Source organism: Nicotiana tomentosiformis, chromosome 2 (assembly GCF_000390325.3).
Source record: "Nicotiana tomentosiformis chromosome 2, ASM39032v3, whole genome shotgun sequence".
In the NCBI taxonomy this organism is placed as follows: domain Eukaryota; kingdom Viridiplantae; phylum Streptophyta; class Magnoliopsida; order Solanales; family Solanaceae; genus Nicotiana; species Nicotiana tomentosiformis.
The window spans coordinates 194,963,438-194,987,604 of NC_090813.1; the positions used below are offsets into that span (position 1 = coordinate 194,963,438).

General features: G+C 37.7%; 1 protein-coding gene and 1 long non-coding RNA gene across 2 annotated transcripts; one reads left to right on the forward strand and one right to left on the reverse strand.

Moving 5' to 3' along the window:
• Nucleotides 1-7,561: 7,561 nt before the first annotated feature.
• On the forward strand, nucleotides 7,562-8,217 carry LOC104117103 (uncharacterized). The gene is made up of 2 exons (XR_691013.4): nucleotides 7,562-7,737; nucleotides 7,852-8,217. It is a non-coding gene; the product is annotated as an uncharacterized lncRNA (long non-coding RNA).
• A 234-nt stretch (nucleotides 8,218-8,451) lies between these two features.
• Nucleotides 8,452-10,303, reverse strand: LOC138905907 (uncharacterized). The gene is made up of 6 exons (XM_070194421.1): nucleotides 10,033-10,303; nucleotides 9,764-9,927; nucleotides 9,276-9,652; nucleotides 8,939-9,051; nucleotides 8,724-8,839; nucleotides 8,452-8,618 (listed from the first exon to the last, which is right to left on the reverse strand). Exons 1-3 carry the CDS (start codon nucleotides 10,297-10,299, stop codon nucleotides 9,298-9,300), a joined length of 786 nt encoding a protein of 261 aa, XP_070050522.1. The 5' UTR covers nucleotides 10,300-10,303; the 3' UTR covers nucleotides 8,452-8,618; nucleotides 8,724-8,839; nucleotides 8,939-9,051; nucleotides 9,276-9,297.
• Between the last annotated feature and the right edge of the window lie 13,864 nt (nucleotides 10,304-24,167).

A 24,167-nucleotide genomic window follows, 5' to 3' on the forward strand; every position in this document is an offset into this window, starting at 1 on the left:
TTCCATAACTGAGGACGGTCTGGACCAACTCTGCACTGCTTCAACCTTCTTCGGATCTACCTTGATTCCCTCGCACGAAACTATATGACCCAAAAATCCCACTGAATCAAGCTAGAATTCACACTTTGAAAATTTTGCATATAACTTCTTTTCTCTCAAAATCTGAAGCACAATCCTCAGGTGTTGTTCATGATCTTCCCGACTCCGGGAATACACCAGAATGTCGTCAATAAACACAATGACGAAAGAATCAAGATAGGGCTAAAATACACTATTCATTAAGTGCATAAATATTGTTGGGGCATTGGTCAGTCCAAAAGACATCACAAGGAACTCGTAATGACCGTACCGAGTCCTGAAAGCAGTCTTCGGGATATCTGGCTCCCGAATCTTCAACTGATGATAGCCTGAATGCAAGTCAATTTTAGAGAACACTCTGGCACCCTGAAGCTGATCAAATAGATCATCAATACGTGGCAATGGATACATGTTCTTCACTGTAGCATTGTTCAGCTAGCGGTAATCAATACACATCCGCATAGAACCATCCTTCTTCTTCACAAATAAGACAAGAGCACCCCAAGGCGATACACTGGGCCGAATGAAGCCTTTATCAAGTAATTCCTATAACTGTTCTTTTAATTTTTTCAACTCTGTTGGGGCCATACGATATGGTGGAATAGAAATGGGCTGAGTACCTAGTAATAAATCAATGCCAAAGTCAATATCTCTATCAGGTGGCATACCCAGAAGATCTACTGGAAATACATCAAGAAAATCCCTTACTACAGAAACTGACTCCACGGTAGGAGTATCAATACTAACATCTCTCACATAGGCCAGATACGCATCACACCCCTTCTCAACCATTCGTTGAGCTCTAAGAAATGAAACAACCCTTCTAGGAATATGATCTGAGGTACCTCTCCACTCTAGCCGCGGTAGACCTAGCATAGCCAACATTACCGTCTTGGCGTAACAATCAAGAATAGCATGATAGGACGACAACCAGTCCATGACCAAAATAATATCGAAATCCACTATACTAAGCAATAATAAATCAGCTCTGGTCTCAAAACCACTGATAACAATTATACACGACCGATACACACGGTCACAATAATAGATTCACCCACGGGTGTAGATACATAAACAGAAAAACTCAAGGAATCACGTGATACGCCCAAATACGGGGCAAAATAAGATGACACGTAAGAATAAGTGGAGCCTGGATCAAATAAGACTGATGCATCCCTATGACAAACCGGAATAATACCTGTGATAACAGAATCAGATGCAACGGCATCTGTCCTAGCAGGAAGGGCATAATATCTGGTCTGGCCTCCCCCTCTAGGGCATCCTCTACTTTCCCGACCTCCACCTTTGGCTGGCTGTGCAGGTGGAGTGGCAACTGGTGCAGTAGTCATGGCCTGAGAAGCCTGAGGGCCCTGTGGAATAGGTGGGGCATGAGAAATCCGAGGAGGTGCACCCCTCCTAAGTCTGGGGCAATCCCTCATGATATGACGAGTGTCACCACACTCAAAACAAGCCCTCGGAGGACGTGGCTGCTGGGACTGGCTCGGGCCTGATCGACTAGACTGCCCACTGAAAGCACCCCGTACAGGAGGTACAGAAGACATTGGCGGTGCATAATATGGAACCTGAGGTTTGGGAGTAGCCAGAATACCACTGGAAGCTGGAAGTGCTGAATGAATAGGACGACTCACAAAACCTCTACCATGACGGGCTGCAACTGGGGCACGAGAATTATTATTTGTGCCAGAATCTCCGGGTCTCTTAGCTTCCCTCTCCCAAATTCGCATACCTTCCAATCTCCTAGAAATTGACACCACATGTTGGTATGTGATGTCCATCTCTAGCTCTCGGGCCATACTGTATCTGATATTAGGGTGGAGACCCTCAATAAATCTGTGAAACCGCTCTCGAACAGTAGCAACTAAGGCTGGTGCATGCCTCGCCAAATCACTGAATTGGACCGCATACTCTGACACGGTCATAGAACCCTGGCGCAACTGCTCAAACTCTGTGCGCCATGCATCTCTAAGACTCTGAGGAATATACTCCCTTAAGAACATATTTGAAAATTGAGTCCAAGTGAGTGAAGATGCCTCAGCGGGACTATCCAACTCATATGCCCGCCATCACTGGTAGGCTGCTCCTCTAAACTAGAATGCCGTGAAAGAAACCCCATTGGAATCCACAATACCCATAGTACGAAATATACGGTGACATTCCTTCAGAAAACCCTGAGCATCCTCTGAAGCTAAGCCGCTGAAAGTGGGAGGGTGGTACTTTTTGTACCTTTTGAGACTGAACTACTCCCCCTCTGAGACTGATGTCCTAATCTCAGGCCGAACTGGGACAACTGGCTGCACTGGTATAACCTCTGGGGCATGGTCAACTTGGGCTCGTGGTTCTGGAGTACGGGCGGCGGGAGTCTGTGCTCCTCCTCCGGCCTGAGATGTGGCAGGAGCAAGTGGAATTAACCCTGCCTGAGCTAGTAACAGGTGTCTCAGGTGCCTGCTCTCCAACTGGAGCTACTGGTGGCTCTGGTGCAGCAGCTCGTGTAGATGCTCTGGCTGCACCACGTGGTCTTCCTCTGCCCCGACCCCGGTCTCTTGCGGCTCCAACAGGGGGCGCGGGTGTCTGGTCATCGCATCCAGTTGTGCGTGTCCTCACCATCTGTGAGAGAATAGAAAGACAATGGTTTAAAATTTTGAAGTCAACAAATACGCACGATAAAGAATCAAAGAAGTGAATATTTTCTAACAGTTCCTAGCCTCTCGAAGATAAGTACAGACGTCTTCGTACCGATCCGCAAGACTCTACTAAACCTGCTTGTGATTCATAACACTTATGAACTTAGAGCTCTGATACCAACTTGTCACGACCCCAAATTCCCTCTGTAGGATGTCGTGATGGTACCTAGTCTCTAAGACTAGGTAAGCCTATCAATGCGGAATAAAAATATAAATTTGAAACTTTAAATAATTGCAACTCCCAAAACCTGGTAGAAATAAGTCACAAGCTTCTAAGAATTTATTCTCTATGTCTCTATACATCAGAGTCTAAAGCAAATAAGGAAGACAACATAGTAAGATAGAAGGGGACTCCGGAGTCTACGGACGCTGGCAGATATACCTCGAAGTCTCCTCGTACAGCTAGTTTACTGATGCCTGGTCTGATAAGGTGTACCTTGATCTGCAGTAAAAGATGTGCAGAAGCATAGTATGAGTACACCACATCGGTACCCAGTAAGTACCAAGTCTAATAAAATGTTAACAATATAATAAAATAAATGACAATGGAAATGAATCAAGTAGCATGTCACCATTTAATTACACAAAATAATGGCAAATAATATCTCGTGGAATCAAAACAGAATTTCTTTCAACTTTAAGAAAATCACAACAAATAATCAAAGGCAACTGCGGCCATACATCAATATCAACAAGGGCACTCCCGAGGTACCGCCTCGTAGTCCCAAATCATAAATAAATTCACAATATCTCATTATCTCACCGCGGGAGCCTTCACAATTTATTTTAAAGAAAACAGTTTGTCCCGAAATAGCATCCCGTGTTTTAGCCATTCTTATCACACCGCATGACTTCCAGTAGTTCCCCCTACTAGCCACGCGTATTAAACCACTTTTATCTCACCGCATGCATTAAAATACTCAGACCTTATACCACTGCATTTGTATCAACCTCACAATATATCACAATTTGCACCCCAAATGCTCAAATAATTTAACTTGACAAAATACTTCAACAACAATATTTTTCCACAATAAAGAGCTCACGGCTCCATCACAATGAGTACAAAAATCTTACAAAAATATTCAGAAATAAATAATTCAGCAAAACAATATTTCAAAATCTTTAATACGTTGCTTCAATACCAAATTTAAAAATGTCAAATACTTCATATTGATAATATTTAATTTAAAGAAAATCAACTTCAAATAATACACAGAATAAAAGAAATCAAGTTTCAACTAAACAGGTAAAATAATTAGCAGGAAAAGGTCAAACAATTTTAAAATATAAACATTAAATCAATGATGAAGAATATATCAGAATAAAATAGTTTAATTAATGCGCAACAGTGATCTACACAATTTATAAATATAATCTTTCACATTTAGCATGTGTACACACTCGTCACCTCGTGTACACGACTTTCAATACATTATAATTTATCACTTCAATACCAGTCCTATGGGAGATTTCCCCCACACAAGGTTAGACAAGTCACTTACCTCGACTTGCTCCAATTTAACTAAGTAGTATATTTTTTCCTCGATTTTCCGACTCTGATCGACTCGAATCTAGTCTTAATTAATTCGATATAGTCAACAAAAATTATAGGAATCAATTTCTTAAGAAAATACTATATTTTTCAATAAAATTCAAAATTAGCTCAAAAATGGCATGTGGGGCCCACGTCTCGGAATCCGACGAAAATTATGAAATATGAACGCCCATTCAATTACGAGGTCAACCATACCAGTTTCACTCAAATCCGACTCTGAATCGATACTGAAATCTCAAAAATTCATTTTTATGAGATTTCAAAAAAATTCCAAAATTTAGTTCTCAAAACACTAATTAAATGGTGAAAATAATGATATATTTGTGTATATAGACCAAATCCGAGTTAGAATCACTTACCCTAATGTCTTTCCTTGAAAATCTATCAAACATTGCCTCTGCTCAAGCTCCAGTTTGTTAAAAATGGCGAATGAGACGAATTCCCCAGTTTTATAAACTTACAGATCTATCCAGGTTGGACCTCGATCATGGAACTTCAATCCTGGGGTTCGATCATGGTCCTCGATCATTGCCCTCGATCATGGATCTCGGTCATGGCCTTCGATCATGGCTTCGAACATGGCCCTCGACCCTGGGGCTCGATCACAGCCATCGATCCTGGCTATCGATCATGGCTTCGATCTTTATGGCCTTCGATCACTGGCCTCGGTCATAGCCCTCGATCCTGGGCCTTCGATCACTAGCCTTCGAGCTTGCCTTCGATCATGGCTCTCGAGCCTTGCCTTCGATCATGGCTCTCGAGCCTGCCTTCGATTTTTGGCTCTCGATCCTTGCCTTCAATCCTCGGCTCGATTTTTGGGCTTGATTTCTGGACTCGATTGCTCAGCAGAAAAAAATTTGCAGCAGCTTTTTGCAGCAGTTGTTTAAGTCCAATTTTTGATCCGTTAACCAACCGAAATTCACCCGAGGCCCTCGGGACCTCAACCAAATACACCAACAAGTCCTAAAACATCATACGAACTTATTTGAAACCTCAAATCACATCAAACAACGCTAAAATCACGAATCATGCTCCAATTGAAGCTTAATGAAACTTAGAATTTCCAACTTCTACATTCGATGTCGAAATCTATCAAATCAAGTCCGATTGACCTCAAATTTTACACAAAAGTCATAAATGACATAACAGAGCTATAAAAAATTTTCATAATTGGATTCCGACTCCGATATCAAAAAGGCAACTCCCCGGTCAAACTTCCAAACTTTAAATTCCTATTTTAGCCATTTCAAGCCTAATTTCACTACGGACTTCCAAATAAAATTTCGATCACGCTCCTAAGTCCAAAATCACCATACGGAGCTGTAGAAATTATCAAAATTCTATTCCGGGGTCGTTTGCACATAATTCGACAACTAGTCACTATTTGACTTAAGCTTTTAAAACCTTTAATTTTTCATCAAAATTCCATATTTCGGGCTAGGGACCTTGGAATTTAATTTCGGGCATACGCCCAAGTCCCAAATCACGATACGGACCTACCGAAACTGTTAAAATACTGATCTGAGTCCGTTTGCTCAAAATGTTGACCAAAGTCAACTCAGTTGAGTTTTAAATCTCTAATTCACATTTTAATCCTTTCTTCACATAAAAACTTTTCGAAAAATTTTACGTACTGCGCACGCAAGTCGAGTAATAATAAATAGTATTTTTCGAGGTCTTAGAACACAAAATTAATTATTAACTTTAAAGATGATATTTTAGGTCATCACAATAGCCTATAGCTTATACGGATACCACTATAAGTGGCATTTTCCAATTGCGATTTATAAGTAAAATTTATCAATTGCGATTTATAAGTCGCATTTGTCAATTACGATTTACACTACTATAGGCTATAGATGTATAGCTTATACGGATACCACTATAAGTGACATTTTCCAATTGCGATTTATAAGTCAAATTTATCAGTTGCAATTTACACTACTTATAATATAGGCTATATATTGTATAGCTTATACGGATACCATTATAAGTGGCATTTTTCAATTATGATTTATAAGTATAATTTATCAATTGCGCTTTATAAGTTGCATTTGTTAATTGCGATTTATAGTCGCATCCGTCATTATAAGTTGTAAATGCGATATGTACTTAGCATTGGCCAATTGGGATTTGTAGTCTCATTTGCCAATTGCTATTTATGCAATAGATATTCCTTAGAAATATTTTTGAGTACAGATATTCAGAATCAAGGTGACAAAAAAATATTATTAAAAAAAGAAATAAAAAATATAATTTGTTAATATCTTTTGCCAACTTCAAAAATCCAAACTTGACAACTAGATAATACTAGCACAAAAAGAAAAAGTAAAAATGACACAGCAAAAATTCCCAATCCCAATTTTAGTACAAGAAAATAAAATTAAGATATTCCACCGCCTCTTTGACATACAGGTATATGATATTTGTGCTTGTAAGAAAAGGCAGTAGGTACCATAAAATTAATCGAAATGTGTGCAAAATACTACAGTTTAATCTGGATATTACGGTTATAAATTCTCTTATATAAAACTCATTCAGTTTGCACTGCGGCCTTTCTGATTGTTTTATTTGATTTTATTTTATTGAGAAAGGTCTAAATTTGTATTCTAAATTGCTGCTACTTGCTTTCTCTGGTAATAGTTTGGTTGACTTTACTTGCTCTGTGATTAAATGTGCCAGCTCCATGGAACGGTGTTTTCTTCAAATTTCGTCACTTATGATATGGTGCAATCTATGCGTGTTGTTGCGTATTGCTATTTTTGTTGATTAGACGGTTTTGATTCTCCTGGAATTCTTCAGAATAGACACTTTGCATGACGACGAATTAAAGCCGGGTTATACTTGATGTAATTACTGGCTCTATTTTGCCAAGACAATTTTTTTTTATTTTATATATATATAATGGTAGGGTGCATGTAGCAGGATATGTTTGAGAATACAATTCATCTTTTAACAATTGGCAGAATAGCCTAGCAGACCCTTATACTTGTAGCGGTTTATCATCTCAGTCCATATACATCGTAAAATTTAATCTAGACGTTTACCGTTGTTAAAACACACTATTCTAAACCCCTTTGCCCCGCGTGTTGCTCAATCACGTTAATATTAATATCCGCATCATATTGAATATGCCACATCATTTTTTATTTTTAATTAATAAGAAGGCACCATTTTCACCTTCTTCACCCTCCAATACCACTATAATAAGTTGAGTCACCTTCCCATTAAAACTTGACCACCGAACAACCACAAGAGATACTAGCAGATTTGTAAATATCCACCACAATTTTTTTAGGGACTGAAAGTGGAAGAGGAAATAATTGAAGTTGCAGCCACTTCAAAACCCAATAATTTTCACAAACCAAAATTGATTTATGCACCCTACACGCCATTCAGGTTCGGGCACCCCGTGAATTTTTTCCTCGTTTGTGCTCTTCATATCCGCACTCTTTTTGGTGTTCTTGCCCGATTTGACTTGAACTGCTAAGATTTTTTTATTTTTTATTACAGCAAGGTGATGCGGAAGAAAATATTGTGGTGGTCATCGGTGGTCTCCATCGCCGGTGATGGTTCAAACTTTTCCATTGTGTTTATTGCAATTGATGGTTCGAAGGTTTCAACGATGAGTTTTCGACAGGTTCCGATGAAATTCCTATCCTTCTTGATGATTTTTTGGACAAAGTTCCTCCTATCCTAACGATTTTGCATAATGAAATTCTGATGATTTTCTATCTTTAATTATGATGAAAAGAAGAAGCTATGGCAATGGCAGCAACAGAGAACTGGGTTCTTTGCTGGTCTTTTGTTTTTTTGTGTTTTTCTTTCTTTTCTTTTTTTTAAATCTTTTTTCTCCTATTTAAGTCATTTTCTGTTTAATCTTTGTATTCACGCTTTTTTTTTGAGTGCGTGTACCAAATATTTTATCCACCTCAGCCTTATTTATGCCACATAAGCTAGATCAACGATAGAGAGGTTTAAAATAGTGTGTTTTAACAACTATAAGTTTCTAGATGAAACTTTACGGAGCACGGGGACGGGATGATAAACCGAAACAAATACAAAAATCTACTAGCCTATTCTGGCTTTAACAATGTATTTACTACAACAAAAACACAGCCTAGAAATATAGAGAGAAACAAGAATGAACATATGTAAATATTTTCTTCTATCAACCTTTTTTATCCTTCTCTGATTCTTCCTCCCCTTTTTCCTCATGACTCTGTTCGATATCTTCTTCTTCCCCTTCTTTTCATAGTTTAATGCACCCTCCATCCTAGCTAGAAAAGAACACCAACAAAAAACAATCAGTGCTAGAGATAAAAATAAAATAAAGATAAATAATTAGATATAGAGAAATACATATGTTAACTTCACAATGTTACCTCAAAATTTCTTCTTCTCCTTTTCATAGTTGCTAGTGACACGATGATATTCTAATGGTAATAACTCGCTTAATACCTTCCCAAGTTCTCTTTCATAACAGTTGACAAGTTGAAACCTAAATATATAGTCAAGATAAACAGAATAAAACAAGTATATTAGAATAACTTTGATTTGCCCTATTATAAAAAATGGAAGAGCAGTATTCATAACATACCAGTAAGCCAAAGACTGAAACGGATCATAACGTTTGTAGATTTGTTGTATTTTGTCCCTTACCTGGAGATTGATGAATTTTCTTTTTCTCGTGTGCACTTTAAGTCCATGAAACTGAAATGAAGCTCATGCATCAGACTCGGAAAATAATGACTAACAAAATAAAAATATGGGCTAATTAATAAGATGAAACTAAATAAATTCTTTTGGCCCAATTAATTTTTATTGACAAACCATTTAAAGCTCATTTAGATTGAAAGTAGAATATGCAATAAGTTAACAAATCAAAAGAGACAAGTAAATTGAAACATGCAGATCCAGTTATAAATTTCATTTACCTCATCCATATGACGCATCGTTTCACTGTGGAGTATAATTATAATATCCGGCACACATCATGATAGTGTTGATGGTAAATGGACCAGCACCATTTATTTTCAGCTTAGACCAACTTGGTTCGGCTCCAATGTGGTCTTTTTCAAACTTACTGAGCTTAATTTCCCCATCAACAACTTGTTTTGCCAACATAACCAAGTCCCTTGCTCTATATCCAAAGTTGCCTATACCTTTTAGCTCTTTCTCACTAAAACTTGCTAATTCTTCTGCATTCGGAAAGTCTCCATAAGCTGAAATATATGCTCTCTTTCTTTTGGACTTGAACTTTTTATATTGTACATCACAAAGAGCCTTTGCGAGATCCAATGATGTCTTCCACCTAAGAAAAGTTGGCAATTAAAATCAACTACTCTGATAATCTTACAAGCACATCCATGTTCAACTCAAGATGATCAACTATTTCTACATTTTGTTGCATCTATGAACTTACGGGCAAAAGCGAAGAAGAAGAGATTTGGCAATATCTTCAAATAAGGTTGGCGATCGAAACAATCTACCAAATCCTTTGGCCTCAGCTTCTGGATGAAGCTTATGGAAATCTCTCACATCTTCTTCATCCTTGTCAGATAGTCTCAGCATTCTCTTAACTTGTGACTACATATATAGAAGAAGTACAATATATTTCAAGTCAATTTCTTTCTAGTTTTGTTGTACATTGGTTTTTGTACTTTTTGTTTAGGAGAGAATCAAGAACCGAACCTGGATGGCTAGCTCATCCTTAAGCGAAAGAATACTTGCACCGTAAACTTTAACGGCGAGATGATCCTTTCCTGGAGGCTGTGAAATGGAAGTCATAACAGATGTGGAATCTGCTAATCGCAGAGGACGAGAAAAGCTTTTAAAAGATGGCTCCCAACAGTTGGGAGCCATCATGAAAAAGCCGTGGTTACACACGGCCTTTTCTATAATGAACGTCGGGAATTTCTCTAGGTGGATAATGCAATTATAAGATGGTAGTGTCTCCATTTGTTCCTTTGCTGCACTAAAAAGTGTGATTCTAGTTAAAAGAATAGATATATCATGCTATTCCCAGTCTGATTCTAAAATAAGAAAAAGGGAGCTGGGATACAAGAACAATGGCATAATGATCCAAACTAGGCAGCATCCAAATCTATTTGTCAGTTCCATCTTGGTTTTAGTTTTTTAAAGTTGCAGATACAAGTATATATTAGGAAGGGGATCCAAATCTATTTAAAGTTGCAGATACAAGTTTTTTAAAGTTGTCTCCGTGTGACCTATAGGTCACGGGTTCAAGTCGTGAAGGCAACCACTAATACTTATATTAGGGTAGGTTGTCTACATGTATATCACAATCTTTAGGGTGCGGCCTTCCCTTGACCCTGCGTGAACGCGGGATACCTTGTGCACCGGGCTGATACAAATATATATATTAATGCTAAGCTATTTTTAGAGCATAATCAGTCTATAGTTGTAAGTCTAATTCAACCAATTCAGTTCATCCTTTCAATATTACTCATAAGAGTCACCCTCTCTAATTCCCGTCTAAGAGCCACCAACAGAATAATTTCCTCAAAACGGAAAAATATACTCCTTAGAATTCAGTATTATAATCCAACCTTAGCTACAGTCCAAACATTTTGTAACGTTTTAACAAAGTAATTCACAAAACAAAAGCAAAAAAGAAAATGACAAAATAATTCTATTCAAAACCTAAATACCAAGACATGAAAGTAAGGGAAGAACAAGAAAGGAGTCACCTTGAAATTTGATAATTAAGGCTCACTAATCTACCTTTCTTCTACGATTTGATATACAACAATGTAACTTTCAAAGCTTGTCTTGGAAACTTCAAAAAACTAGTAATTAAACTGCATATATCTTAGTCTTCTCATTAATTACTAAAGTTAGTTTCTTTTTTCAAGACATGTATCGTCCACATTTTATCTTCTTGTTCTCGTTTTTCAACATTGAGTGACTTTTCATATTTCTAAATATATTTCTTGATTTATAAATATAGCTATTCCAAAAGGATTCAACCTGGATATCATTAAGAAATTAAATACGCTTGGCATGCAAAAATATTGCATAACACATGTTCCTTGACTTGCACGAAACGTCTTTTGTTGTTTCAGTTGCTGCTTCAACAATTGGTAAAAGTGTGTAACGTATTGGAGTTTCATAATGATTCTTTGTGGTATTAGATTACAAATTAAAGGTTAGCATAAATTAGTATTCCTTATTTTTCAATTTATATGAAGTAATTTCACTTCACGCAAATAAGAGTTTAATAAATAAAAAATGACTTTGGAGTCGAAAAAGCTTAAGGTAAAAATTTTGTGTGGTCATAATATTTGTGTGACTATAAAAGCTCTTTATTAAAGGTAAAATAAAAAATTAACAGTTTAGATTGTATCCAAATATATAATTGTATCATTCTTTTTAAAACAAATTAATAAGAAAAATTACTTTTAGCATTAGCAATTGAACCTTATTTTTAGCATCGCCAATAATAGCTCAATAGTTGTGATGACCGAAAAATGTCATCTTATATTTTTAGAACTCGATTCTGCACTCTTAAGCCTTAAAAATCTCATTTTTACCCTCCTCAATTTACGTGCGCAGTCCGGACGTGTTTTCGGAAAGTTTTTATGTTGAAAATTTATGAAAATAAGAATTTTTTTCTTAAAAGTTGATTTTAGTTGATTTCGGTCAATATTTTTGGTAAACGGGCCAGGATCCGTGTTTTGACGGTCCCGGTGGGTCCGTATCGAATTATGGGACATGTGCCTATGCCCGAAATCGAATTTGGAGGTCCCTAGCTCGAGTTATGAATTTTTGATGAAAATTAAAAGTCTGAAAATTATTTATTTTTAAGAATTAATTGATGTTTGGCATTGTTAGTACCGGATCCGTATTTTGATTTCAGAGTCCGGTACAGGTTCATTATAATATTTAAGACTTGTCTGTGAAATTTGGTGAGAAACGGAGTTGATTTGACGTGATTCGGACGTCCAGTTGAGAAAATAGGAATTTTAAAGTGTTCTTGAGAATTTTATTTGATTTGGTGCTAAATTCGTAGTTCTAGGTGTTATTTTGGTGATTTGATCGCGCGAGCAAGTTAGTATGATATTTTTAGACTTGTGTGCATGTTTGGTTTGGAGCTCCGAGGGTTTGGGTGAGTTTCAGATAGGCCACACGATGTTTTGGACTTGGGAAAATCTGGTATTTTGCGATAGCAGGTGTTCTGGCATGTCCTTCTTCGCGTTCGCGAAGGTACTCCCGCGAACGCGAAGAGTAAACTGATGAGGCCGGAATTTTCTTCTTCGCGAACGCGAAGGCTTGGTCGCAAAGGCGAAGCGATGGGGGCGTTACGCGAGCGATGTCTCGCGAACGCGAGCGATGTCTCGCGAACGCAAAGCGATGTCTCGCGAACGCGAAGCGATAGGGGTGTTACCCTTCGCGAACGCGACAAGCTCATCGTGAACGCATAGTGTTAGGCACGGGGGGGAGTCAGTCTTTTCTTCATCGCGAACGCGAGCGATGTCTCGTGAACGCGAAGGCCAGGAGGGATAGCCTACGCGAACGCGAACAAGGTCTCGCGAACGCGAAAGCTTGGCAGCCTATACTCTCCGCGAACGCGACAGTGTTCTCGCGAACGCGATGAACACTGTCGCCCAGCACTTAACAGAATTCAAACACGGAATTTAGCCAAAAAATTCATTTTCTCAAAAACCAAACGGTGAGAGGCGATTTTCAAGAGTCATTTTCTTCCCCAAAGTGTTGGTAAGTGATTCTAAACCATATTCTTTCAATTACCCATTACATTTCATGAATTATCAACCTAAAATCTTGAGTTTTCATGGTAGAATTAGGGGTTAAGGTAAAAACTAGGGATTTCGAAAATTTGGGAATTTCGACCTTAATTTTTCAAAACCAATTATATATCCGGGCTCGGCGGTGAATTGGTAAATGGATTTTGGTCCGAACCTCGGGTTTTGACCAAGCGAACCCGAGGTCGATTTTTAAATTTTTGGAAGAAAATTTGGGAAATCTAAATTTATGCAATGTAATTAATTCTTTTAGCAATATTTGATATTATTGAGTCGTTTTTGAATAGATACGAGTGGTTTGGAGGTGAATTCTAGAGGAAAAGTTGTGATTGAGTATTAAGTGACCTTTGGAGCAAGGTAAGTGTTGTGTCTAACCCTGACTTGAGGGAATTAGGAACCTCAGATTATTTACTTTGTGAAACTCATGTGAGCGGCGTATATGTGAGGTGACGAGTACTTATGCGCCGCCAATTCACCTGTTTTCCCTGTTTTCTCTCATTTTTCTTATATTGTCTCTTTTCTATGCCTAATTGCTACGTGTTTATACTAGTGTTGTTAAATTAATCGTTCTTATCATGCTTACGGATCTTCTGGTGATAATTGAGTATTTATTTCGAAGTTGATATTGATATTGTGGAATCAAATGTTGAAGTAAAGCTTGTACTTGTTATTCTATCTCCCTATTGTTATTGATTCATTGCATTATGGTAAGAGAGAGTGTTAATGCACGAAGGGTGATGTCGTGCCATATTGTGAGTGTCAATGCACGAAGGGTGATGCCGTGCCATATTGTGAGTGTTAATGCACGAAGGGTGATGTCGTGCCATATTGTGAGTGTAAAAGTACGAAGGGTGATGTCGTGCCATATTGCGAGTGTTAATGCACGAAGGGTGATGCCGTGCCATGATATGAGAGTTAATGCACGAAGGGTGATGTCGTGCCGTTTCTATTGATTTTATGGTGAGATTGAGAGTAAAAGCACGATGGGTGATGCCGTGCATTTTTCCTTTACTGTATTCGTGTTCCTGTTGATTCATAATATATTGGTTGTTCCAGTTATCATTCTGCTGTAGTTCTTTATCTCGTATTTCTCCCGGCATGTTTCCCCCTCCCGATATCTCATGTATAATTCTTCATTACTGTTATTTGTATATATATTGTTAAACTGTACAGGTTGATTTGTAGGTGCCTTGCCTTAGTCTCGTCACTATTTCGTTGAGGTTAGGCTCGACACTTACCAGTACATGGGGTCGGTTGTACTGATACTGCACTCTGTACTTTCTGTGCAGATTTTGGTACCGGCTCGGGTTGATCGAGATTTTGCTATTGGACCGCTATCTGGAGACTCAAGGTAGATCTGTCGACGTTCATAGACCTTGAAGTCCCCGTCTATCTTTTCTGTTCTACTGTTTCTTTCATTCAGACAGTTGTATTTCTTTCAGACTATTACTTATAGTAAACTCTAGAATGCTTGTAAATTGTGACTCCAGATCCGAATGGTAGTAATTAATACAATTTTTATATTATTTCGCACTTATTATATTTCATCTTAGCTAATTATTGTTATTTACTGAATGGAAATAAGGATTTGGTTTAATGATTCTCTAACGTTGGCTTGCCTAGCAAGTGAAATGTTAGGCGTCATCACGGTCCCGACGGTGGGAATTCCGGATCGTGATAAGTTGGTATCAGAGCACTAAGTTACATAGGTCTCACGAGTCACGAGCAAGCTTAATAGAGTCTGAAGGATCGTGGGATCAGTTCTTGCCCCTTACAGAGTTTTCCTACAACAACAACTACCAGTCGAGCATTCAGATGGCTCCCTATGAGGCATTATATGGTAGGCGGTGTCGGTCGCCAGTTGGGTGGTTCGAGCCGGGGGAGGCTCGGTTGTTGGGTACAGATTTAGTACAGGATGCCTTGGATAAGGTCAAGATTATTGAGGATCGACTTCGCACAGCTCAGTCCAGACAGAAGAGTTATGCCGACCGCAGAGTTCGTGATATTGCATTCATGGTCGGGGAGAGAGTGTTGCTTAGAGTATTACCCATGAAGGGCGTAATGAGGTTCGGAAAGAAGGGCAAGTTGAGCCCTAGGTATATCGGCCCTTTTGAGATTCTGGAGAGAGTGGGAGAGGTGGCTTACAGGCTTGCATTACCACCGGGGTTGTCATTAGTTCATCCGGTATTCCATGTGTCCATGCTTTGAAAGTATCACGTCGAAGAGTCCCATGTGTTAGATTTCAGCTCTGTCCAGTTGGACAAGGATTTGCCTTACGAGGAGGAGCCGGTGGATATTCTAGCCCGGAAAGTTCGCCAGTTGAGATCAAAGAGTTACCCTTCAGTTCGAGTGCAGTGGAGAGGTCAGCCTGTTGAGACAACTATTTGGGAGTCCGAGTCCGATATGCGGAATAGATATCCCCACCTTTTCACCAACTCAGATACTTTTCTATGTCCGTTCGAGGACGAACGGTTGTTTTAGAGGTGGAGAATGTGATGACCCAAAAGGTCATCTTATGTTTTAGAACTCAATTCTGCGCTCTTAAACCTTAAAAATCACCCTCCTCGATTTATGTGCGCAGTCCGGGCGTGTTTTCGGAAAGCTTTTATGTTAAAAATTTATGAAAATAAGAATTTTTGCCTTAAAAGTTGATTTTAGTTGACTTCGGTCAATATTTTTGGTAAACGCGCTAGGATCTGTATTTTGACGGTCCCGGTGGGTCCGTATCAAATTATGGGACCTGGGCGTATGCCCGGAATCGAATTCGGAGGCCCCTAGCTCGAGTTATGAATTTTTTATTAAAATTAAAAGTTTGAAAATTATTTATTTTTAAGAATTGATTGTTGTTTGTCATTGTTAGTACCGTGTCTGTATTTTGGTTCCGAAATCCGGTACAGGTTCATTATAATATTTAAGACTTGTCTGTGAAATTTGGTGAGAAACGGAGTTGATTTGACGTGATTCGGACGTCCAGTTGATAAAATAGGAATTTTAAAGTGTTCTTGAGAATTTTATTTGATTTGGTGCTAAATTAGTAGTTCTAGGTGTTATTTTGGCGATTTGATCGCGCGAGCAAGTTCCTATGATATTTTTAGACTTGTTGCATGTTTGGTTTGGAGCTCCGAGGGTTCGGGGTGAGTTTCGGGTAGGCCACGTGATGTTTTGGACTTGGAAAAATCTGATATTTTGCTACAGCAGGTGTTCTGGCATGTCCTTCTTCACGTTCACGAAGGTACTCCCGCGAACGCGAAGAGTAAACTGATGAGGCCAGAATTTTCTTCTTCGCGAACGCGAAGGCTTGGTCGCAAACGCGAAGCGATGGGGGTGTTACGCGAGCGATTCTCGCGAACGCGAAGGCCAGGGTAGCCTACGCGAACAAGGTCTCGCGAACGCGAAGGCTTGGCAGCCTATACTCTTCGCGAACGTGATAGTGTTCTCGCGAACGCGATGAACACTGTCGCCCAGCACTTAACATAATCCAAACACAGGATTTAGCCAAAAAATTCATTTTCTCAAAAACCAAATGGTGAGAGGCGATTTGCAAGAGTCCTTTTCTTCCCCAAAGTGTTGGTAAGTGATTCTAAATCATTTTTTTTAAATTACCCATTATAATTTATGAATTATCAACCTAAAATCTAGGATTTTCATGGTAGAATTAGGGGTTAGGGTAGAAACTAGGGATTTCAGAAATTTGGAGATTTAGACCTCAATTTGAGGTCGGATTCCAAAATTAATTATATATCCAGGCTCGGGGGTGAATGGGTAAATGGATTTTGGTCCGAACCTCGGGTTTTGACCAAGCGGGCCCGAGGTCGATTTTTAACGTTTTGGAGGAAAATTTGGGAAATCTAAATTTATGCAATATAATTAATTCCTTTAGTAATATTTGATATTATTGAGTCGTTTTTGAATAGATACGAGTGGTTTGGAGTTCAATTCTAGAGAAAAAGCTGTGATTGAGTATTAAGTGGCCTTCAGAGTAAGGTAAGTGTTGTGTCTAACCCTGATTTGAGGGAATTAGAAACCTCAGATTATTTGCTATGTGAAACTTATGTGAGCGGCGTATATGTGAGGTGACGAGTACTTATGCGCCGCCAATTCACCTGTTTTCCCTGTTTTCTCTCATTTTTCTTATATTATCTCTTTCCTATGCCTAATTGCTACGTGTTTATACTAATGTTGTTAAATTAATCATTCTTATCATGCTTACGGATCTTCTTGTGATAATTGAGTATTTATTTCGAAGTTGATATTGATATTGTGAAATTAAATATTGAAGTAAAGCTTGTACTTGTTATTTTATCTCCATGTTGTTATTGATTCATTGCATTATGGTAAAGGAGAGTGTTAATGCACGAAGGGTGATGTCGTGCCATATTGTGAGTGTTAATGCACGAAGGGTGATGTCGTACTATATTGTGAGTGTTAATGCACGAAGGGTGATGACGTGCCATATTGTGAGTGTAAAAGCACGAAGGGTGATGCTGTGCCATATTGCGAGTGTTAATGCACGAAGGGTGATGCCGTGCCATGATATGAGAGTTAATGCACGAAGGGTGATGTCGTGCCGTTTCTATTGATTTTATGGTGAGATTGAGAGTAAAAGCACGATGGGTGATGCCGTGCATTTTTTCTTTACTATATTCGTGTTCCTGTTAATTCATAATATATTGGTTGTTCCAGTTATCATTCTGCTATAGTTCTTTATCTCGTATTTCCCCCAGCATGTTTACCCCTCCCGATATCTCTTGTCTAATTCTTCATTATTGTTATTTGTATATACATTGTTAAACTGTACATGTTGATTTGTAGGTGCCTTGCCTTAGCCTCATCACTACTTCGTCGAGATTAGGCTCGACACTTACCAGTACATGGGTTCGGTTGTACTGATACTGTACTCTGCACTTTCTGTGTAAATTTTGGTACCGGCTCGGGTTGATCGAGATTTTGCTATTGGACCGCTATCCGGAGACTCAAGGTAGATCTGTCGGCGTTCACAGACCTTGAAGTCCCCGTCTATCTTTTTTGTTCTACTGTTTCTTTCATTCAGACAGTTGTATTTCTTTCAGACTATTACTTGTAGTAAACTCTAGAATGCTCGTGAATTGTGACTCCAGATCCGGGTAGTAGTAATTAATATATTTTTTATATTATTCCGCACTTATTATATTTCATCTTAGCTAATTATTGTTATTTACTGAATAGAAATAAGGATTTGGTTTAATGATTCTCTAACATTGGCTTGCCTAGCAAGTGAAATGTTAGGCGCCATCACGGTCCCAATGGTGGGAATTCCGGGTCGTGACAATAGTTTATTTTGAAGAGAAAGTTAACACTCACTTGGAAGATAACGTCTAACAAGTTCTTCAATTTTATGAATCATACCCTATACTTCAAATCAACTACAATGCACTAAAGTTCCCCACAAAAAATGCATGCTCACCAAACAAAAGCCTAAGCTAGTTTAGTTCTCACATTCATTACCAGATTCAAAAAGATAATATACTCTATACTTCTAGGAGCAATGAAATATTAAACGAATATCTTATATTAAATAGATACATTTGAATAATCTTTTCAAGGAACTCAAAACCAAACACTCATTGAATTTGATATTTGATATAATGAAAGTCTAAATTAAATAAGAAATGACTTGAACATAAATATGATAAGGAAATTTGTCTCAAAAATAATAGTATTTGTGGCAAATAAAGTAGTCATAAAGTTACGGCTATTGTGGCGAAAAGAGAAGCTTTTGAAAGGAAAAATTATCTTTGGGCGACTAAAATTCGTCACTAAATGCCGAATGAGTCGCCATTAAAGGTCGATGGTAGGCTGTTGTTTCAAGTGGCGACCTAAAATGCAAACTTTTAGTGGTGACCTTTTAGATTTTTAGTGGCGACTATCGTCGCCACAAAAAGAGAAACTCTTTTCGCCATCATAGCCTTAACTTTATGCCCATTTTTAGTTGTACAAGTGCTGACAATTTAAGACAACTATCACAAAATTCAAATAGGTAACCCTGAAAGTAATTATTTTTGGCGAACTTTCGAAAATCTATTTTTTTGAATTTCTTTTTTGCCTCATAAACTTTTATGTTTAGTAGCAACTTTAGTCGCCATTCAATGATAGCTATATCACCACTAAAGGTCAAATAGGTCATCAATAAATTTATTATGCATTTGGCAACCTATATGAAATATACTTTCACGTGAAGATCATAATACATAGAAACATCATAAATATCATTTGATCCGGTCAATAGCCATGTAGATTATGACACAAGCTCATTCCCACGTGCTTAAGTACATAAAATATCATTTAGTCATTTATGCACCTGAACATTTTCAAAACATGTGGTTGCATGCACGTGTATAATTATGTCCCAATTATACTTAATTTACAAAATAGATAGCCTAACTATGTCACTAACCTCTTAAGTTGAACAATTCAATGAATATAATTTGGCTTTAGCCTTAGGCCTACCCAAAACGATGCATCTATTATTTCTCGCTCATGTATATCATCTGCATCTATTAGCATCAGCAATTGAACCTTATTTTTAGCATCACTGGTATTAGCTCAATATTTGAAGAGAAAGTTAACAGTCACTTGGAAGCTAACGTCTAACAAGTTCATCAATTTTATGAATCACATCCAATACTTCAAATCAATTAACAATGCACCAAACAAAGTTCCTCACACAATGGCATGCATGCTCACAAAACGAAAGTCCGAGTCAATTTAGTTCTTACATCAACGATTCATTACCAAATTCAAAAAGATAATATACTCTACACTTCTAGGAGCAAAGAAATATTAAACTAATATCTTATATTAAATAGATGCGCGGGAATAATCTTTTCAATGAACTCAAAAACGAACATTCATTGAATTTGATTTTTGATATAATGGAAGTCTAAAATAAATAAAAGATAACTTGAATAGAAACAAGATAAGGCAATTTATGTCAAAAATCATAGTATTTGTGGCAAATAAAGTTATCATAAAGTTAAGACTATTGTGGCGAAGAGAGTAGCTTTTGAAAGGATAAACTATCTTTTGTGGCGACCAGAGTCGCCACTGAATGCCGAATGCGTTGCCACCTAAAAGTCTGCATGGTAGGCTGCTATTTCTAGTGGCGACCTACGAACTATGCAGACTTTTAGTGCCACTTAGACCTTTAGTGGCGACTTTCGTCGCATCAAAAAGTTATTTATCCTTTGATAAGCAGTTCGCTTCGCCACAATAGCCTTAACTTTATGCCGATTTTTAGTCGCATAAGTATTGACATTTTAAAGCAACTATCACAAAAGTCAAATAGGTCGCCATTAAAGTAATTATTTGTTGGCAAACTTCCGAAAATCTATTTTTTGAATTTATTTTTTGTCCGTAATTGTTTATATTTAGTAGCAACTTTAATTGCCATTCAATGTTAGCTATGTCGCCACTAATATAAATGTCGAATAGGTCGTTAGTCAGTGTTTTAAAAGGCGTTTTCGGGCGAGCCCTAGGGCGAGGCGCCCCAAAAATGCCCTGAGGCGATAGTGTGGGAAGAAAGCCTCAAGAGGCGTACGCCCAGCAATTTGGGGCATATGCCTGGGCGTTCGGGGTGTACGCCCGAGCGTTTGAGGCGCGTTTTTGTAGTGAGGCGTAAGCCCCAGAGACTTTTTCAAATTAAAACAACATTTGTTGAATAAGTCTTTCATATAATACCCAAATTCTCAAAAGTCAGCTTGTAATTACTGAAAAGTTTTAAAAAGGAACTGAAATGTATTAAATTTAAAAGTCAAGACTTTTTTTATTGATTGAAGTCCTAAATTATGGTCTTTTCCAATTCTTTATCTTGTCCGCTAGTCTGCTAATATCTCTCAAAAGCAACGAATATTCAAAACAAATTTACAAATACAAAGAGAACTTCATTCTCCTTCATAGCAGCAAGTTCAAAGTTCAAATTGCAGGTTACTTATCCTTTTTGTTCCTGCATGTAGAAAATTTTATTCTTTTCGACTCAAGTTACTTGTGCTTGTAAGTAACGTGTAATATATTATTTTGACTAGTTTTTTATGGGGATGGAGCGCGCGCGCGCACACACACACTCACATATATATATATATGCAATTTTACCTGTGTATAAATATTTACTGTTATTATATTATTTTATAAAATATTTACGGCCACGCCTTTTAAAACACTGTCGTCGATAATGATGGACATAATACATAGAAATATCAAAAATATCATTTGAGCCAATCAATACCCATGTAGACTATGACTATGTTGTGACATTCTCACACAAGCTCATTCCTCCGTGCTTAAGTACACAAAACATCATTTAGGCATTGATGCACTTGAAAATATTAAAAACATTTGATTGTAGGCACCCTCCCGATTACATCCCAATTATATTTAATCTACAAAATAGATAGCCTAACTATGTCACTAACCTCTTAAGATGATCAATTCGATGAATATAATTTGGCATTAGCCATAGGCCTACCCATGACAATGCAATTTGAATATCGTTCGAATATCGATTCGCCCAACCTTTATCTATTATTTCTCGCTAATTTATATCATTTACATCCATTAGCATCAGCAATTAGTTCGCAATTGCGATGTCCGCAAATGCGAATAGTTGTTCGCAATTGCGAACCAGCCCTTGAGCTTCCAATATCGCAAATGCGATACATTAATCGCAAGGGGTGCCCGCAAATGTGAACCAGGGGTGTCCGCAAATGCGAACATAGCTTCGCAAAATCGAAGTTGTCCCTTACTCATCTAGTGTCAAAGTTGCGACTAGACCTTCGCAAATGCGAAGGCTCCACCCCTCGCAGATGCGAACTAAGCCTCGCAAAAGTGAAGCTGTCATCCCCCTTTCCAGTATCACAAATGCGATCTAGTTCTCGTAAATGCGGGGCTCGCATTTGCGAACAGAACCTCGCAAATGCGAGATTTGTAGTCCAGCAACACCAGCAACCTTCAACTATGCAAAAATAGTCCGCAACTTATCCTAAACTCATCTGAGACCCTCGGGCTCCAATTCGAATATTCACACAAGTATATTAACGTCAAACAAACTCGCTTGTAAGCTCAAATCATCACAATAACATCCAAAATCAAGAATCGCTCACCAAAACTCAAGATTTTTAAAGTTCAAACTCAAATTTTTAACTTTTCACATAAAGTGCCGAAACGACCTTGGACCATCCGGGACCCCAACCAAACATGCGTACAAGTCCAAAATCATCATATGAACCTATCGAGATCGTCAAAATACGGATCAGAGGTCGTTTGCTAAAAATATTGATCGTGGTCAACTCTAGCTACTTTCAAAGTCAAAAGTTATATTTTCTTTAAAATTCACATTTGAACTTTCCGAAAATCGACACGGACCACACACACAAGTCATAAATCATAAAATAGAGCTATGGAAGGTCTCGAAGCATAAAATGGAAAGCTATTATTCAAAACAACCTATAGGGTCATCACAGTAAGATATGAAAAGCATTGACTTTTTGACTAGTGCTCTTCAATTTTATACACCGATTTTGCGTTCATCACAATCTAAACTTAAATTTAAAATTTCACCTAAAATCACCTTAATCTTCATCAAACTCCCCCAAAATTTAAAGTATAAACTCCGAAGGATTGACCCAATATTTTGTAACAACATTCAATTCAAAAAAAAAAAAAAAATTCCAACCAAGCTTCAATGAAGTTTTGTTCTTCTCCTTCAAGATTCAATCTCAAGTTATTCCACGTACAATAAATACAATGCTTATAACAATCACATAGGTCGTTTTAAGTTTTAGCATCTTGTTCCTTTATTTGAGGCTTCCTTTAGATTCATTTGGAGATTTATGGCTTGTGGGTATGGTTGGCATAGGCCCTCTGGAGCATTTTGAACATTTAAACTTGAACTAGAGGCTTGAATGCCTAGAGTTAAGAACCACCTTTATAAAAATACAATCTATGTGAACACTCAAACTCCAACAAAAGCATACCTATTGAACACATCAAAATTATCCGCAATAAAAATTTTAACGCGTGATATTTACTCATGCTGACGTGGCAAAACGCCAATTTAGAAATTGACACGTGCTTATTCGTCCCTTTTTACTTTTTTTTTTCCTTTTCTTCTCTCCTATTTTCCTCTTATCTCCATCTCTCTAGATGGTCTTCTTCATCGATTTCCACTTCCCCCAACCTTAAACCTAATTTTTTTGCTTCACTAAATTTGCCTCTTTGAACCATAAAAGCTTGAAAAATTCAAACCATAAGCTTGAATAATTCAATAAAATGGACCTCCAAATTTGTCCAAGCACGATATTTTTCTGAAAAAGTTGAAAAACTTGAAGAATTCATCATCCATGGAAGCCAAAACACTGACTCATTCTCGTTCCAATAATAAAATCAACCCATTCAGAGAAAATAGATTATTCAGTTGATTTAAAACCAATTTTTTCATTAGATAAATCAGAACTAGAATTATCAATATAACTTTCAACTTGGGCAAATGCGATGGTGCATTCTACGCCGGTGAAAGAATTCACAGTAGCCCCAACGAAAGTGGCTATAAATTGATGGGGCTTGTTAGTTCCTAGTTAGGGAAAAAGGGATGTGAGATTGATGAAGAGATTTAGCTAGAGAGTGAGTGAAAATGGGATGGAGTTGTATTGTGTATGTATATGATGGTGAATGATTAACAATGTCTGCGTCTAAATAGAATGCATAGGTTGTATTTTGAGTGGTTCTATCGATGAAAAATTAGAAAGGAGATGAGCTTTATTAATTTCATTTGGGAAAGAACAGAAAAAGAAAAAACAATCATTGAGGGAAGTTGAATTATAGCATGTTTGGTCAAGTTTCTAAAATCAGCTTATTTTGAGAAGTGTATTTTTCAAAAGTGCTTTTCAATAAAGTACTTTTGGCGAAAATCAATTTGTGTTTGGCTATTTAATTTGAAAAGTACTTTTGAGCAGTAATTAGTATTTGATCAAGCTTTTAAAAACTGCTTCTAAGTGTATTTTTCTCAAAAAT

What these genes read in the sequence shown, in the direction of transcription:
- LOC138905907 (XM_070194421.1), bottom strand. Translation starts at nt 10,299, where the DNA reads ATGGAGACACTACCATCTTATAATTGCATTATCCACCTAGAGAAATTC. An exon ending in AGGATGAGCTAGCCATCCAG is followed by an intron (nt 9,928 to 10,032) that starts GTTCGGTTCTTG and finishes CTATATATGTAG; the next exon opens with TCACAAGTTAAGAGAATGCT. An exon ending in CTTCTTCTTCGCTTTTGCCC is followed by an intron (nt 9,653 to 9,763) that starts GTAAGTTCATAG and finishes AACTTTTCTTAG; the next exon opens with GTGGAAGACATCATTGGATC.